Source organism: Dipteris shenzhenensis, chromosome 16 (assembly GCF_047967505.1).
Source record: "Dipteris shenzhenensis isolate YYH24624 ecotype China chromosome 16, Dip_SZ_1.0, whole genome shotgun sequence".
Taxonomy (NCBI): Eukaryota; Viridiplantae; Streptophyta; class Polypodiopsida; order Gleicheniales; family Dipteridaceae; genus Dipteris; species Dipteris shenzhenensis.
Window position 1 is genome coordinate 5,945,185 of NC_141611.1, and position 15,710 is coordinate 5,960,894.

The following is a 15,710-nucleotide window of genomic DNA, read 5'->3' on the forward strand; positions in this document are numbered from 1 at the left end:
ACGTGGCATCATCAACATCCACAATTGCTAGCTATTCGTGAGCTCAGGTCACTCATGATGGGCAGCACAAGCTCACATATGCTCGGAGGGACAAAGTGTGACACACAAGTTGGGATGGCTGACCATGAATGAATGCTGGTGTGGACATTGTCTTGGAGCTCAATACATACTTGCTGGTGTGGACATTGTCTTGGAGCAACCACCCTGAGGTTAAGCTAAACCATGGTGGTGTATGCATGCTACGTGGAAACGTGAAAGAACAAGTGACGCTTACTGCCCAGCGGCATCGAAGGCAATGATTATCGGTGCCTCTCCGACGCAAAGCTCCAAATTGGCCACTCGCGCGAACCATCTTATCTCCTTCGCATTATGATGACAGTTCGCTCTTCCCCATCAACACTGTAGCGAGAATTTGGCAGAGTTATTGTTGTAAAAATTGCACTGTCCAGTTTAGCCACCCACTTGCTGCGAATCAAAAGGCCAGGCTCGGAGCCATTGGCGCTTGCTTTTTAAATCATTGATAATTGTGTAGAGTTCTCGATGACAGGTTGGATTTAGGCCGACAATTTCAACTGTCGTCGCTTAATTTATCAGCTAAGCCAGTCCGTGATGAAGGTACCAAGGCGAATTTTGGGCATTATACACCTTGATTGTCTATTTTGCCTGGGTGATAATGATTCTATTTGAAATTGTTTGTTTTAGGGAGGTGGATGGGTTTCATTGTAAAGTGAGGTGGTTCGCCGGCCACAAGGGCATATTTGTACTTATTAAAGTAGTTTCAAGAAGGCATAATACAATTGATCCTTGTAAATTAAAGTTTGCATCGATGCCCTCGTGTTGTGATTGTCGGAATCTTTGTTTTATCATTGAACACAACGGTAGTGCTGGATTTGGAAACAATCAAGTGCCAAACGGTGTCCAAAGAAAAAGCAGGGCTCGAGTGCATTAATCGGAAGAGAGCGATAGCTGTACTGTCGAAGGAAACATTGGAGCTAGTAGGCAGTAATTTGAGCTGCATGCAGGTAGGAATGTAACTCCATTCTTGCTGAAAGGCAAAATTTCGAACATTCTTCTTTCACATTCCCTTAAAGAAGGCTAATTGGACTGAGATTTTCCAGTTGAAACTCTACACATTATTTAATTCCTTCAAAAGAACAGAGGATTTTACTTCTGAAAATGGTAGCCAGATCCACACATTACTGCATTATGTAAGTTGGCTACAACTTTGCTAAGAAAGGACTCTGTTTTTGTAGTATGTAGATATCTTGCTTGACAGCCAGTAGTGTGAGTGTGAGTCTGAGTAGAACTCTGAACGTTAAAAGACTTAGTGCTTTTGCTTATACATTATCAAGATTCTCGTGATTTGACAATTATGATTGCTGTGCTGGTTTCGTATGAACTGGCAGCACGCTTGTGCATTTATTATTTGGAACTCCTTTGATGCATTTTCTTGGCTCACGTATAGCATAAGTTGTGGACAGCATAAAGGAAGCTGGCCAGGGAATGCATGTGTGTCAGGTGCAGGCCTTGATGGTTGCCCTGCTGTTTTTGATTCAGGGACTTTGCTGGAAAATCATGTCCAAGGCACAATGAAGTTCTAAGTGCATTGAGGTTAAGCAGTGCAGTGACGAGCTTTTGTATGGGGGAAACAGAAAGTTCAGGACATCAATTCCAGCAGATGATTGATATCAGTCATGCCTATACGTCCACTGGTACAAGGCTTATAGATGGGGTGGAAACCATCTTGGATGAGAATGCTTCCAGTCAAAGCAAAGCTAACACTGTCTTTCTAATTGCTAACATACCAAGTGAAAACTGTGCTCAAGGTTACGACAATAAAGTTCAATCTGAATTAAGCACAGAAAGGGTGCACAAAACTTTGCAAGTTACAGACGAATTGGAGTTTGGAGACCCTTTTGAGAATCTTCCTGATCATCTTGTAATTGAGGTACTTGTAAGGCTGCCTACTTCATGTTGGACATCTGCAGCATGCGCTAGGAAGAGATGGGCAGCTCTTTTTAGGGGTGATCTGCTTTGGCAAACTGCATTGATGAAGCGTTGGCCAGGGGCAGGAGGAGATAGAAGATGGCCCGGTCCTATAGGCCGAGGTTCAAACAAAAGGTGGACACCGGCTTTACTTAGTTTAAAAAAGTTGTATGAACAAGGCTGCTGATTGTAGGATATCTGGTCATCTTCAGTGTTTTTCCTTTTTTCTTTCTTTGGTTCTCTCTACACCATGATGAGTTGTTCTCTGGCAGGAGTAATTATTTGCCCTCAAGATGCAAAGGAATTGCTTTAGATGATAAAAAATGGCTAAGCTGTTGAAGGCAGCATATAAGGTTTGAAAGATTTATAAATAACGATGCAGAAATGATCCTGTCAAAAGTTTTCAAGCAGGAATTTTGGCAAAAAATAATTTCAAAACAAAGTTTGAAATGAATATATGAAAACTAAAACTCAAGAAAGAGAATAATTTAGACTCAATCATGTGATACCTCATTGTATATGTTGCTCTTTACTTTCTGTCATGTGCAAGGCTTTTGAGTATGCCATGGCATTGTAGCTTGCTGTAAGATGAGACTCAGGTCCAGGGACCAGGCCCGCTGTGAGGAAATGGCATTATTGACTTTTAATTTAAATTTTGATGAGCAGGATTGCATGAGGGTGGATCAAGCCTGCAAGGTTTTGGCTAGCTCATGGGCTGGTTGGCTGGCCAAGCAAACCCACTGGCCCACAGATCAGATGGTGGCCTAGGGTCCACAGGGAACTTGAAGGCAGGCCAGCTCTAAAGATGCCTATATGCCAGGTGCCCTAGTTCTGCAACCCTAGGGATCTCCAGCTGGCCAAGCAAACCCACTGGCCCACAGATCAGATGGTGGCCTAGGGTCCACAGGGAACTTGAAGGCAGGCCAGCTCTAAAGATGCCTATATGCCAGGTGCCCTAGTTCTGCAACCCTAGGGATCTCTTGTGGGTATAGTAATTAGACATTAGGAGTTGGATGATGGTTTGTGGGTTATATCTTTTGGCTTCGTGTTCTGTTTTCTTTTGCCTTGACTTGTTGGTTTGCTTGGCATCCAATTGGGTATCGGTTGCTTTTAATCTCTTTTTGAATTGCTTAGGTTCATTCCATTTCGCAATGATCTAGCACAACATTGTCTTTTTTTATGTGCTGCTCTCCTGAGCTCGCTGCTGCCCCCCTCTTCGCCCCCCCTCCCCCCCCGTCGATCTCTTGCCCCTCCGTCTCCTCTCAGGCCCCCCTCTTCGGCCGTGAATGTTCTCCTTCTCCCCCTGCCCTCTACTGTGCAACAGGGGGCTTTCCCCCGTCTCAGGTGCCTGAGTGCAGCCCGCCTCCCTGCTCGGGCCTGGCGGCTTTCCCGCTTGTTGGCCTCGGGCTACCCGTGTGCAGCCCGTAGTGCAGCCGGCCGTTGGTGGACAAGGAGGCCTCAGCCCCCCTCCGTTCACTTAGGGAGGTGGTACGCAGCCCCCCCTGCCAGTTTGTGCTGCCTCTAGGCACTTGCGTAGTGGACTGGGCCTTTCAAGAAGGTGGAGTGCTCTTCCAGCGCTCCAAGCTGCCCCCCTCAGGTGTTTTGCGGAAGACTTCTTCAGCTCTTCAGTGTTGACACCCCTCCTGGCAGTTTTTCTTTGGGAGGTGGCTGTCTTCTCAGCTCTCTAAAGACCCCTTTTGAAGGCGCTTCAAGGTCCCTTCATTTTTTGTTGCTGTCCCTTTTGGAGCAGCCTGCATCTGGCCCTTGGCTGGTTGTTTCTTTGTTTTTTTCAGAGTTTCTTGGCAGTGATTGGTGCCCTCGTACCCCTTGCTCGGAGCTCTCTTGGCTCAGCCTCTTTCAGCCCCCTTTTTGAAGTCCTTTGAGAGGGCTTGTCCTCTCCTAGCCTCCCCTTTTCCCTTCCCTTCTTGCAGCGCAGCATTGCGTTTTCTCCTGGAGAACAAATCTTGGTGGCGACCATTGGTCTGGCTAGAGGGGTTCACATGGCAGCGCCCTCGATTCCCCAAGCCGTTAAGGTTCTTCTCTCTCCAGAGGATAAACACCAGGTGAAGAAAGCCGTACAGTCACTAGGATAGTATCATAGTGGTAGGCCGGATAGTTGGCCTCACGCCAACCAAGAGCCAGGTGCGTGACTGGATCCAGGCGAGCTTAGCATTGGATGGGGACCGTATTTAGGAGGTTACCATCTATGGCAGAGGGGTTTTCCTTCTTCATCTGGCAAGCATGAGTAGGCAGCTCGAGATACCGTTTACTGATCAGGAGCTTTCAGAGGCTTTGCAGGTGCTCCCCCCTTGCAGAAGTGGTGTGTACAATATCCTGCTAGATCATTGAGTTTGACTGAGAGGCGTAAGTCTGAGTCCCATCTAAAGCCTCTATGCATCTAGATCTCTCCAAATTTTCCATGCCGTAAGACTGGCAGCGATCTCTCAGCTTTGGGACAGCATTATTATTTTCTAAACGAGAAAAATAACTTCCATTAAGTATGGTCAAAGACATAAAGAGTCTAGACTAAGATCCTATGAGAGCCTCATACAAATATATATAGGAGAATGAATCGCTTGCTGGTGTTCAAGAATTGAAAGTCTTGGATATAGAGATCAAAATGTGAACCCAATGGCGCTGTGGAGCCTCTGCTGGTTTCTGAAGCCACTACTACTGATTGAGGCTGCCGTGTGGCTGCCACTATAGTCACACAATCAACCAAACATGTAAGAATCTGAAAGTGTTAGTAAGCAATCTGCCATGTAACGAACAGGGCTTTTGGATGAGCAGGAAGGAGAAAGACAAGTGCAGGACTCCATGTCATGACGACACGGGGCTGCATAGAAGGGACATGGGGCAAGCAGGCACTTGAACAAGCATGCCATTTTCCTGGCTGGGTGCAACCAAGTGGTGAACTACTTCGAGATAAACATTGATGTCTTCAGCAAACGTTTCGCCTGAGTATCTCATGCAACCAAGTGGAGAACTACTTCGAGATAAACATTGATTTCTTTAGCAAACGTTTCGCCTGAGTCTCTCTCTCTCTCTCTCTAGTCAATCTCTCTCGGCAGGATGCATGATCTTATTATTTAAAATGGTCTTGTTAGATGGCCCCCCGCCTCAGGTGGTCTCACATGCTTTCCACCTGGGGGAGGCTCTAGCGTTGTTGATTACATCATGGGATCCCTTGCCTTCACATCTCGCATCACTGATTTTATTGTGGCACCTCTTCCCCCAAGAGCTGATCATACCTACTTATTCTTTAGAATTTCCACTTCCCGTTGCACATCACCTTCCACCACCGATTTCTTACTCCACCTATCAAGACATATGCTTCGACCGCGATCACTCACCTGTTTACTCGGGCCGTTTGTACATACTTCTCGCTTATATTGACTTCGTACCCCTATTAGAGGACCGTGCTGCCCTGATCACCCGCTCACTACACGAGGCTGCCCTTTACACTTTCCCTCACACCACTCGCTCCACCCGCCCACCACCACACGGGACCGTACCTTGTAATAGCTAGTACGATGATGAGTGCAAGGCTTTACGTCGTCAGCTCATATTCGAAACTAAAAACAATCTTTCGAGCGAATTAGAGACACTACGCGAGTATCATTGACTTGTACGTAGAAAGAAACTAGATTTTGTTTGCCAGAACAAGGAGGAACTACTAAACATTTTGTTTAGTAACAACTCTAAGGACTTTTGGCGAAGATTTCTAGAGGGACGGTCCCCCTCACCACTCATTGACACTCACGTCTAGCATAACTATGTGCACACACTATATGGCATCCCAAATCAACCAGTCCCTGACCTCTCATATATGCCACGTCCCACATCCCTTTCACTAAGGGAGGGGTGAAGGATGCCATAATGAAACTTCATAATCGTCGAGCGAAGGATCATGAGGGGCTATGCACTAAGTTTATTGCATATGGGATTAACCTCCTAGCCCCAATCTTAGCAAAGCTCTTTAATGAAGCTGTTTGTTTGGGGTTTCCACGCACCTGGACCATTAACACTATTTCACCCATCCACAAGGCAGGGGATTCCATGAGCACGAAGAATTATAGGCCATCATGATTGGACATATCATGTCCAAGATTTATGCATCAGTGCTTGATTCTGAGGTTAGTCGATTTGCAGAGTGTCGAGGACTTAGAGCAGCAGGTTAGGCTGGATTTCGGCGGGATCATGGAACCATGGATCACATTCTCACGCTCAGGTGTATCATTAAGGAGGCGAGGGCACAGAAGCAAAGGGTTTACTGTTGCTTTGTGGATTTCCACAAAGCATTTGATACAGTCCCGAGAGCCCGCCTCCTCCGGCACCTACAGGATTTGGGTTATGACCAGGAGATCATCTGGGCTGTCATGGCACTTTACGAGAGAGTCTCAAGTAGAGTCCAGGCAGGGTTTGGGTGCACAGACGAGATCATGAGCACTATTGGTGTCAAACAAGGGTGTCCTTTCACCTACCCCTATTGGCCTCTACATTGATGAGCTCGAGACTGATGCAGACACAGGGGGGGATGGATGCTCGCTTGCTGGCACTCTGATCCAGATATTGCTGTATGCAGATGGTGTGGCACTTCTGTCTTCCTCAGCAAAGGGGCTCCAAAGACACCTTGACGCACTACAGTTTTTTTGTGAGTCTTATGATTTGAAGGTCAACCTTGGTAAAACCAAGGTTGTGATCTTTAATACATCTCAAGCCGTCATGCACCAGGAGCAGTTCATGTTTGATGAGTCACCTATTGAGATAGTTTCATCATACACTTATCTTGGGGTTGTCTTCTCCGGACCCATCTTCACTATGAGACCCATGCTCCAGGCCTGCTTGGGCAGGGGATACGTTTCATTGGCCAGACTAGAGAGGCAATGTTTCCGCTCACACTTTCAGGGGACCAAGGGGATGCTTTTTTGACTCCTTGGTCCGCCCAATGGGGATGTATGGCATTCCTTGTTGGGGGCCATACTTATCGGATATAGAGTGGGCTCGTGTGGAGCGACTATAGGTTCTCATGCTATTGCGGATGATTCGCGGTACTCACCAGATCATTCAGGCTGAGTTTGGGTCTTCCCCATTACAACTAGATGTTGCATTTCGGGTCATCACGTATCTGTACCGAGTCAGGGCTTACCCCACTCACTGAGAATCTCTATTTGGCAGTTATGGGTCTCTTCACATAGACTTCGTATCGAGAGTGGTAGAGCAGAGGGCCTACCCAGGGAGAGGCACATATGGACATTATGTGACATGCAGGAGGTTGAGACGGAGGAGCACTTCATCTTCAAGTGCCTTGTTTACTATGAGATCCGAGGGCTTTTCTATTGCCTCTTTAGCGATAGCTCTAGGGTTTTGTCCCGATTCCTCTCCTACCCAAACCAAAGATGTTTGGCGGGCTTCATCCATGAGGTAGTCAGGCATCGCGAGAGGATACTTCGATTACTGAGACAGGAGCAGACTTCTTTCTTGGTACATCCCTCTCAGAGCTCTATTACGAAGTTCTTCCTACTAGATCACATGGACCCCCACCACGAGACGAGGCCTTGACATGATCATGACCCAGAGCCAGTGACCCGACAGCTCAGACAGAGGACTGATGCGCAAATTACACTTGGGGATATCCCCTCTCTGTTCAGAGTCGGAGCTCGGCCGACAGGGGTTACTGTGGCCCTTGTTAGGCGCAGAGCTATGACCAGGAGACATCACAAGGCCTCACCCATGAGCAGCCGACAACACTCTATCATCGATTTCATGCCTCCATTGCCTCTTCCACCCTGATGTCCTAATGATGATGATGATGATGATGATAGTGATATGTAGTCTACCATTGACATGACTATGTTGTACTTAGTACTATCATTTTGCATTTTTGCATTCTACATTGGTGTGGATGCTCGTTTAGTGGCTCCACCCTCACAGGTCATTTTGTACCAGGTTTTTCACAGTATCATAGACCCATCGGTCTTCCGAAGACTTTAATAAACTTTCTTTCTCATCTCAATCTCGCTCTCTCTCTCTCTCACACAGCACTAGTGCCTAGGACAACTTGTCGGGCTTGACCCCCTTGAAGGTCTTTATTCATTCAGAAAATTTTGAGTACAGATTACAATTCAGCTCACGGGTTGCTTTCTTTAAAAAACATACGTGGAATCATATTTACAAAAGAGCTCTCAGCTCATTTCTTTTGGCAACATGCCAAGTGTCAAAATAACTAACTAAGATTTAGTTACATGCCACAAAGGACAAAACTCTAGGGTCTTCAGAGCCCTCGGTCACATGGACATCCCCTGGCTACCTACTGAGCTCCATAGCGCTTGGGCAATCAATCCCTCTTAGAACCTGTAACCATTAATTAAAGCGCACATAGCCATGGTGAAGCGCACATAGCATGGCACCCATTAATCGTTAGCGCTTTTGCATGCAAATAAATTCTAGACTAATCCTAGTCTGTGTGCTCTGACTCCGATCAAAAAGTGTTGGCTTTGGTCAAAGCAAGTTGACTCCGGTCAACCTAGATTATTACCGACTCCGATCAGAGAGTTCTACCGTTAATTAAGGCGCCTTGACCCCTGTTAACCCTCTTTGCATATGCCAAGTCGTCCTAACCGAGGTCAGGCTTACTTAATCAGAGTTAAGTATCTTTGACCGAAGTCAATACTTTGACCAATTTAAGATAACTTTTTGAACGTAATTAAATAAATAAAAGACGCATCAATTATGATTAAATAAATGGTCAACTGGAACTTTGCCTTTGGAGCATTTATAACTTGGTGGCATCCCCTGGGCTTCTATTCAGTTGACCTCAATTGAAAAGCTTCCTTGTAAACAAAGCTAGTCTGCGTGTCATGGATGATGTCGGTGAGATGAGGCCGCAACTGCAAACTCAAGACTTCAGCGAGGATCTTGTATGTGGTGTCAAGCAGGGTGATCAGTCTCCACTGCCGAGAATTCTTCATCTGTGAAAGGCTCCTTCAGACTCTTGCACGACTCCAGCAAGACTACCGTCGGAACATGGTCCCAAACTAGCTCACGGGCCACAAGCCAAGCCGGAGTCACCCTCTCCGCCTGAAAGAGCTGGCTGTGTAAGACCGTGGTCAGCTCTAGAATCTTCTGTGGATCGGTGTGCATAATGCCCTGTGGATCCTGTAATCGTTGTAACTATGTGCCTGCCGATCGAGGTCCAGTGGTGTAAAAGAACTGCTTTGTCATCCTATCCCCCTGCTGTATCCAACGGGCCCAGGTGGAGTGGTAGGAGAACTTAGCCCGCCAAACCTCCATGTCCTAGAGCTCAAGGCGCGCACTCTCATATCTATCACTAAGCCACTAGGATGCTAGGTCCCGCTCCCTAAGCCTCTCTATGGAGGCGAGGTCTCGTTGCAGTGCATGCTCCTTCTCCGTCTAAGTGCGTGAGATTGCAACTCCTCACTACTACTCTAAATCGCATCTGCCACCCCCGAAGCCCAGCGCTCACAAGGTGCTGACTCTGGCTGTTGCCAAATCTCTGCCATAAGCTGTCGAATCTCCTCATCCTACAGGAGGTCCTCTGGAATGCGGACCCCCTTTTGGGGAAGACCCTGATGGGGCGACTCTAGGTAGAATACTGCTGGCGAGTGGTCTGACATCGTGGAGCTTGCTAGAATCCCTATAGAGCCGCCTTTGTGGAGTGCCCAGTCCCCAACGTAGAAGCAATCTAGCCTCTCAAGCAATCCATCGTGTCTCCTCTGGACGAATGAGAAGAGGACGTTGCCAGGTATCCTGCTCAACTCTGGCTCTCGCCACTGGTCTCTACCAATGATTGAGAAGATGAACTGTTCCCATGTGCTCCGCTCTGCTGCTGGCATTTCAGAGGAGGCACCACCCTACTTGTCCTCCCCAAACTCTAGGTTGTTGAAGTCTTCTCCAGTGATCTAGGAGTCAACATTTGGAAGACAGTCTGTTAGCCTCCTCCCAAAGGCCGGACGGTGGTGTCTGCATGCTGCGGCATACACATTCAGGATCCCAATCCTGGACTCTCCCATCCAAACTGCTCGCCCTAGGATAAAAGCTTACCCTAATCATAGATCTTTGGGGCCACCGCCTGTGAGACCGAGATGCAGACCTCTCTGTTTCGTCCTACGGCAGGGGACCACACCTCCAGGCCTCTCCTCGGAAGAAGATGGTGTCGCTGTCTAATGTCTGATGCTGAGAATATGTGCTCCTATATTAAAAGGAAGTCCACTGCTCGCCCTACCACTGTTGCAACTCCTGCCCAAGGATGAGGTTCTGCGGTTGACTATGAGCACGATCGTGGAGCTCGTGCCCGTTCCAACTCACTATTCTCCTGCTCATGAGGACGGGGAAGCAGAAAACAAGGCTATCCTGTGAGTGGGTGGCTGTTTCAAAAAAATTGCCTGTTGTGACTTTGAAGGGGGCTTGGAGGGCGAGTAGTCCGTGTCCATACATTGGCGTAGTAGGGTGGACACCGGCTCTATGCCAATCTTCCGTGCCCACTTCATCATGAAGCAGACTTCTACTCTGAACAAATCGGCACACTTCTGGAGTGGCTAGTAGTATGCCTGATCAATCTATCTTAGGTAGCAATCTAATAACCCCTACTGCCAAACCATACATCGGCTTCTCCCGCGTAAAGCTCAACTAAAAATTCACTTCAGCACCATGGGCGTGCCAAAGGTCCAATCCCTGTGGCCCCATCCATTCGTCCATCATGTGTGCAATCTGATCCCCCAACATAGCATCAAATACCAATGGGGACCACTTCTCCAGCCCTGTGGAGGCTGATTGGAATCTCCAAACTGGGTACGTCTAGGAGCCCACTATGCTCATCGAACCCCCTTTCCAGGGCTGCAAGATCATAAGCGTCACTTCCAGAGGCGCAAAGGTTAAGAGTCTGTAATCTCTAGGTAGTTCCAGGTCCCCAATCTCCAAAAGTCTCGGGGTAGAGGGCGCCCAGGATGGAGTTTGGGAGTTGCTAATCGGGAGGATGAGCCCCTTCCCTCTGGATCCCACCCTGAATGGAGAGAGGGGACATGATGTTGAGACAAGGAAATGGAGAGAGGGGACAGGATGTTGAGACGAGGTTAGCCCTCAACCGCTGCTGGGCTAACCTCCGGAGCTTCCGCCATCGCAACGTAAGGAATTACTGAGATTGTTGCTGACGCATGGGTGATTGCGGTCGCTGGATCTCCACTACGGGAGGATCGCTTGGCTGGACAGTGGCCCCTACTACTTTGGGGGGGGGGGGGTCTCCATCCAAGCGCTCCTGCAGCTGCTCCTCCATGGGTGCCTCTCGAACTGCTTTCTCTCTCCATGCATCTAACCCATTGCTTGCGGCGCCTTCAAGCCAGTTTGCTTGGTTTCTTTTTCTTTTTTACGTGGATCCATTCTTCCTCTAAAGGTATCACCTAGGGGGTTTGAGACTCCTACTGCTCCTGTCCGAGGGGGCGTTGGGCCTTGGTCTGCTGACTCTGCATGCCCTGCGAGGGTTGGGGGGGAGGAGCTTGGCCCTGCTGGCCACGAGGGTAGTCTGTGGCTAAATGACCCATCTGCCTGCAACGAAGACACTGTCCTGGTAACCCAAAAATCTCCACTCTTTGACAAAGTGTAACCCCCTCAAGGGTCTCGGGGAGGATCAACTCTGGGAGGAACTCTAGCTCTCAACCACCAGTCTGATCCTAGGGACCCCGTTGTCTACTACCACTGATGCTGCCGAATCTGGCAGGGACTCTAGCACTATGCGAAACGCTCTACCAATGGATGGGAGGATGGCTCTTTATAGCCTCGAGAAGCGGAGCGTCATCGGGAATCGGGAAACATGGTGTGTTGTGTCCATGTCCTCCACTATAAAGCAAATGCGGGCCAAGGAGGATGGAGCTCTGCTCCACAAGTGTCAAGGCGGTAGCGGGGGAGCTCAGCTGGATGAGGAAGACGCCTCTTCCGTAGATGGTGACCCCTTGAATGTGGTCGCCCTCTAGTGCCAAGCTCGCCTGGATCCACTCTCTCACTTGTCTCCTTGTGGGTGTGAGGCCCACAATTCTGCCCATGATTGCCTTGTCCTGGAGGGACTGAACTGGATGCTGCACGTGTTGCTTGTCGGCTGGAGAAAGAATGACCTTAACGGTTGTGGGATTCGAGGGTGCTGCCATAGAGCCCCTCTAGCCAGACCAAGGGTCACCAAGGTTTCTTTTTCTCCGAAACAAAGCACAAAACTCACCACTGTTGCAGGGAAGGAAGGAAAAAGAAAACGCAAAACCAGCCCTAAGGGCTCCAAGAAACTCAGAACAAGAAAAAAAGGGGGCTGGATTGCAACTGCTCCAAGGGCTCATGAGGTCCGGTACCGGCCCAATGTCAAGTAGGAGCAGCTCAGGCTGATTCCCAAGAAACACTGCCTGGAAGAGGCGAGTTTACACCGCACCCGGGCTCCACGAGCAGCACCAAAAGGCTTTCCATGGAGCTAGGGGAGCGACTGATCTGGTTGAGCTAAACTAACTGGATCTCTAATCAGGTCACTAACCAAGGTTAGGTTATATTAACCCCTAGTCTGCCATCAGCAAACTGCTCTTGCTATGCCATGCAGCCACATCACCTTCCCTGCTAGCTACTCGTCAGCTTTTGGCCTATGCTGCCACGTCATCTCTGCTACCTGGCTGCATGCCACGCCATTAGCTGAGCTAGCAGAGCCACCTCATCACCTGCATAGACACCTCTGATCTTTACGAAATTCATCAAAGGCTTTGGTGCCTTCATCATACGCGATTGCTATGCACACAAAACCTTCAAAAATTATGCGTAATGACCTTAAAAACAGTGATGTTTGCCGTATACGTCCGTCTATGTAATTTTCACGGGACCCTGATGGCGAGATTCGTCATGCAAGCAGAGTTTGAAATGCTGGCAATCAATCACTTGGCATCGTTGAGACTGAGGGCGTCCGAGATGTTAGAGATGGCCAGGCTCTCGTAGTCTAGACCCACATAATTTCAGCTGGGATTTTGGACCTCCCGGGTGGAAACTCAGAGGACGAAGTCTCAGCAGGGGAGAGACCCAACCAGGGCCCCTTCTTGTGACTTGCTCACAAGGAGAAATACTGACACTTACTTCATCAAGGAATCCGCTATCAAGCTCTCACCAAGACCTTCCGTTGGTGTACAACTCGGGCAGCCTATGCTCATGAAAAGGCTCAAGGTTAAACCCCAGTTTTCCCCTGAGAAGATACCCATTTTTTGCAAAGAGTGGAAATGTTTCAGGTGTGGGAAGGAAGGGCATGTGGCTGCCTAGTGCCCCGAGAAACCTTCGGGTTCAAGGGAGCAGAAAAAGCCACCAGGACAGCAAAAACCTATGGCAGGAGGAATTCTTGACATTTTGGGCAGAGTGTCAAATCCAGAGGAAAGAGAGTTGTTGCTTCCTTGGGGCAAGATCAGATACCAGCAGGCGCTTATATTGTTTGATCCCGGGGCTACAGATAACTTCATCTCAGAGGATTTAGCCCTGAGGCTAGGGATAAAGACAGAGGAGTTGGGCAGGGCTTTAGATGCTGACCAAATGTTCTGTGGGAACCCTGTGCCAGTTACTCCCTTGATAGGAAAGCGCCATCTTCATGTACAGAACTATGTCGATCCAGAAGATTTCATCTACCCACTAAAACATCATGATGTTGTTTTGGGTATGCCTTGGTTCCATCGCAAGGCCGTGAAGTTAACCTTCCTGAGAGAGTGCTTGAGTTTGCACATAGGGGTAAAACGCAGCATGTGGTTGCCAGGAATAGAGGGGAGACCATCCCCATTGTATCAACTATTTCAGTTGGAAAAGCAATAAAGTCTGCAGTTTCAGTGTATATGGTTTTTATAAAAGAAAGGGATGTTGAATTGCATGCTGGAATAAATGAAGCAGATAAGGATAAATTTCAGTTTCTTGTAAACTTTAAAGATTGTTTTTCTGACGCTTTGCCATGGGAGTTACCCCCTAAGAGACCTGAAGATCATGGCATAGAACTCATCCCTATCAAATAGGCCCCCATATAGAGTTAGTGCAACTCAACGAGAAGAAATCATGGCCCAAGTGTAGGACTTGTTTTCCAAGGGGCTGATTCAGCCTACTTCCTCCCCATTTTGTTCCCCTTTACTGCTTGTACAAAAGAAAGAGTTCATTTCGTATGTGCGTTGAATATCGCGCACTGAACAAAATGACCAGCAAGAACATATTCCCGATTCCACACATTGATGATGTGCTGGACCAGTTAAATGGAGCGTCAGTTTTCAGCAGGATAGACGTAAAGAAGAGTGGTTATCACCAAGTGAGGATACAGCCATAGGATGTACACAAGACAGCGTTCCGCAGTACTTTTGGGCTGTATGAGTATCTGGTGATGCCTTTTGGGTTAACAAATGCCCCGGCTACCTTCAAAAGAATGCTGGATAATATCTTCTGACCTTATAGACAGTTCACAAGAACCTTGCTCAATGACATCATTGTCTTCTCTAAGTCCGAAGAAGAGCACAAGGAACATCTTGCTACAGTTTTCCAAGAGCTACGAAATCACCAGCTCTATGCAAACAGCAAGAAGAGTGAATTCTTTTTGGAAGAGATCCACTATTTGGGGCATATAATATCCAAAGATGGGATACGGATGGATCCGGCAAAGATCCAAGCTATTCAGGAATGGCCAGAGCTAAAGATTGTGCATGAAGTCCATAGTTTCCTAGGCATGTGTTCTTACTATAGAAGATTTATCAGGCATTTTGCAGATATAGCCGCTCCACTTCACGACCTTACAAAGAAAAATGCAGCTTTTAGATGGGGTATTCACAAAAAAAAGCATTCACCACACTCAAAGAGAAGCTGACCACAGAACCAATTCTAATAGTTCTTGATCATTTGATGTGGATTGTGATGCCTTTGGGGAGTGTGTTGGGCTGCATTGCATCACAATGGTCCTGTAGTGGCCTACGAGAGCAAGAGACAGAGAGATATTTGGGAATCTATAAGAAAGAGTTGTTGGCTCTGATTCATGCCCTCCATACATGGAAGCATTATCTTTTGGGTGCAGCCTTTACAGTTAAGACAGATCACCAAAGTCTGAGATGTTTCTTGACTCAAACTAAGCTCTCCGAGAAGCACAGAAATGGGCAAACATGCTGTCAATGTATCATTTTCAGATTGTCCATACTCTGGGAGCTCAGAATAGAGTGGCAGATGCCCTGTCTCGAAGACCCCGTGTGAACAATGTAGCTATGACTTATCATAGGGATCTGGAAGACACGAGGGATGCAATATGCTATGCAGATTTTTGTGAGATTTTACAGCAAATGTAAGAGGGGCAGTCCACCAATCATTATTCCTTGAAAGATGGATATCTAATGAAAGATGATTGCCTATGCATCACCCAAGATATGAGGAAAAAGATTTTGGAGGAATGCCATGCACCTCCCTATGCTAGACATAGAGGAATTACAGTATTTCTTTTGGCCAGTGATGCGGAAAGATATACAAGAATGCCTTACCTGTCATCAGAAGGTCAAATATGACAGACGGAAGGCACCTGTCCCCGTGCCCCAGGCACCGGGGGAAAGAAACGCAATGGACTTCATTTTTGACCTGCCAATATCAAAGTTAGGGAATGATGGGATTTGGACTATCATTGATAGTTTCAGCAAGCAAGCTCATTTCATTCCAGTACACAAAACTATAAAGGCAGATCATATGGCTAATCTTTT

The 15,710-nt window shown here is 47.7% G+C and overlaps 1 protein-coding gene across 3 annotated transcripts in view; it reads left to right on the forward strand.

Annotated features, from left to right (window-relative positions):
* The first annotated feature begins 200 nt into the window (after positions 1 to 200).
* Positions 201 to 15,710, forward strand: part of LOC147892459 (uncharacterized) — a 63,511-nt gene continuing 48,001 nt past the window's right edge. For 2 of the 3 annotated variants that reach the window (XM_087387254.1, XM_087387256.1), the window contains exons 1-2: positions 201 to 615; positions 1,558 to 2,121. In XM_087387254.1, coding sequence (XP_087243380.1) covers positions 1,640 to 2,121 — 482 coding nt within the window. In that variant the 5' untranslated portion in view covers positions 201 to 615; positions 1,558 to 1,639. Of the gene's footprint in view, positions 616 to 702; positions 1,023 to 1,557; positions 2,122 to 15,710 lie in introns of all 3 variants that reach the window. The other variant, XM_087387255.1, reaches the window with a different exon arrangement.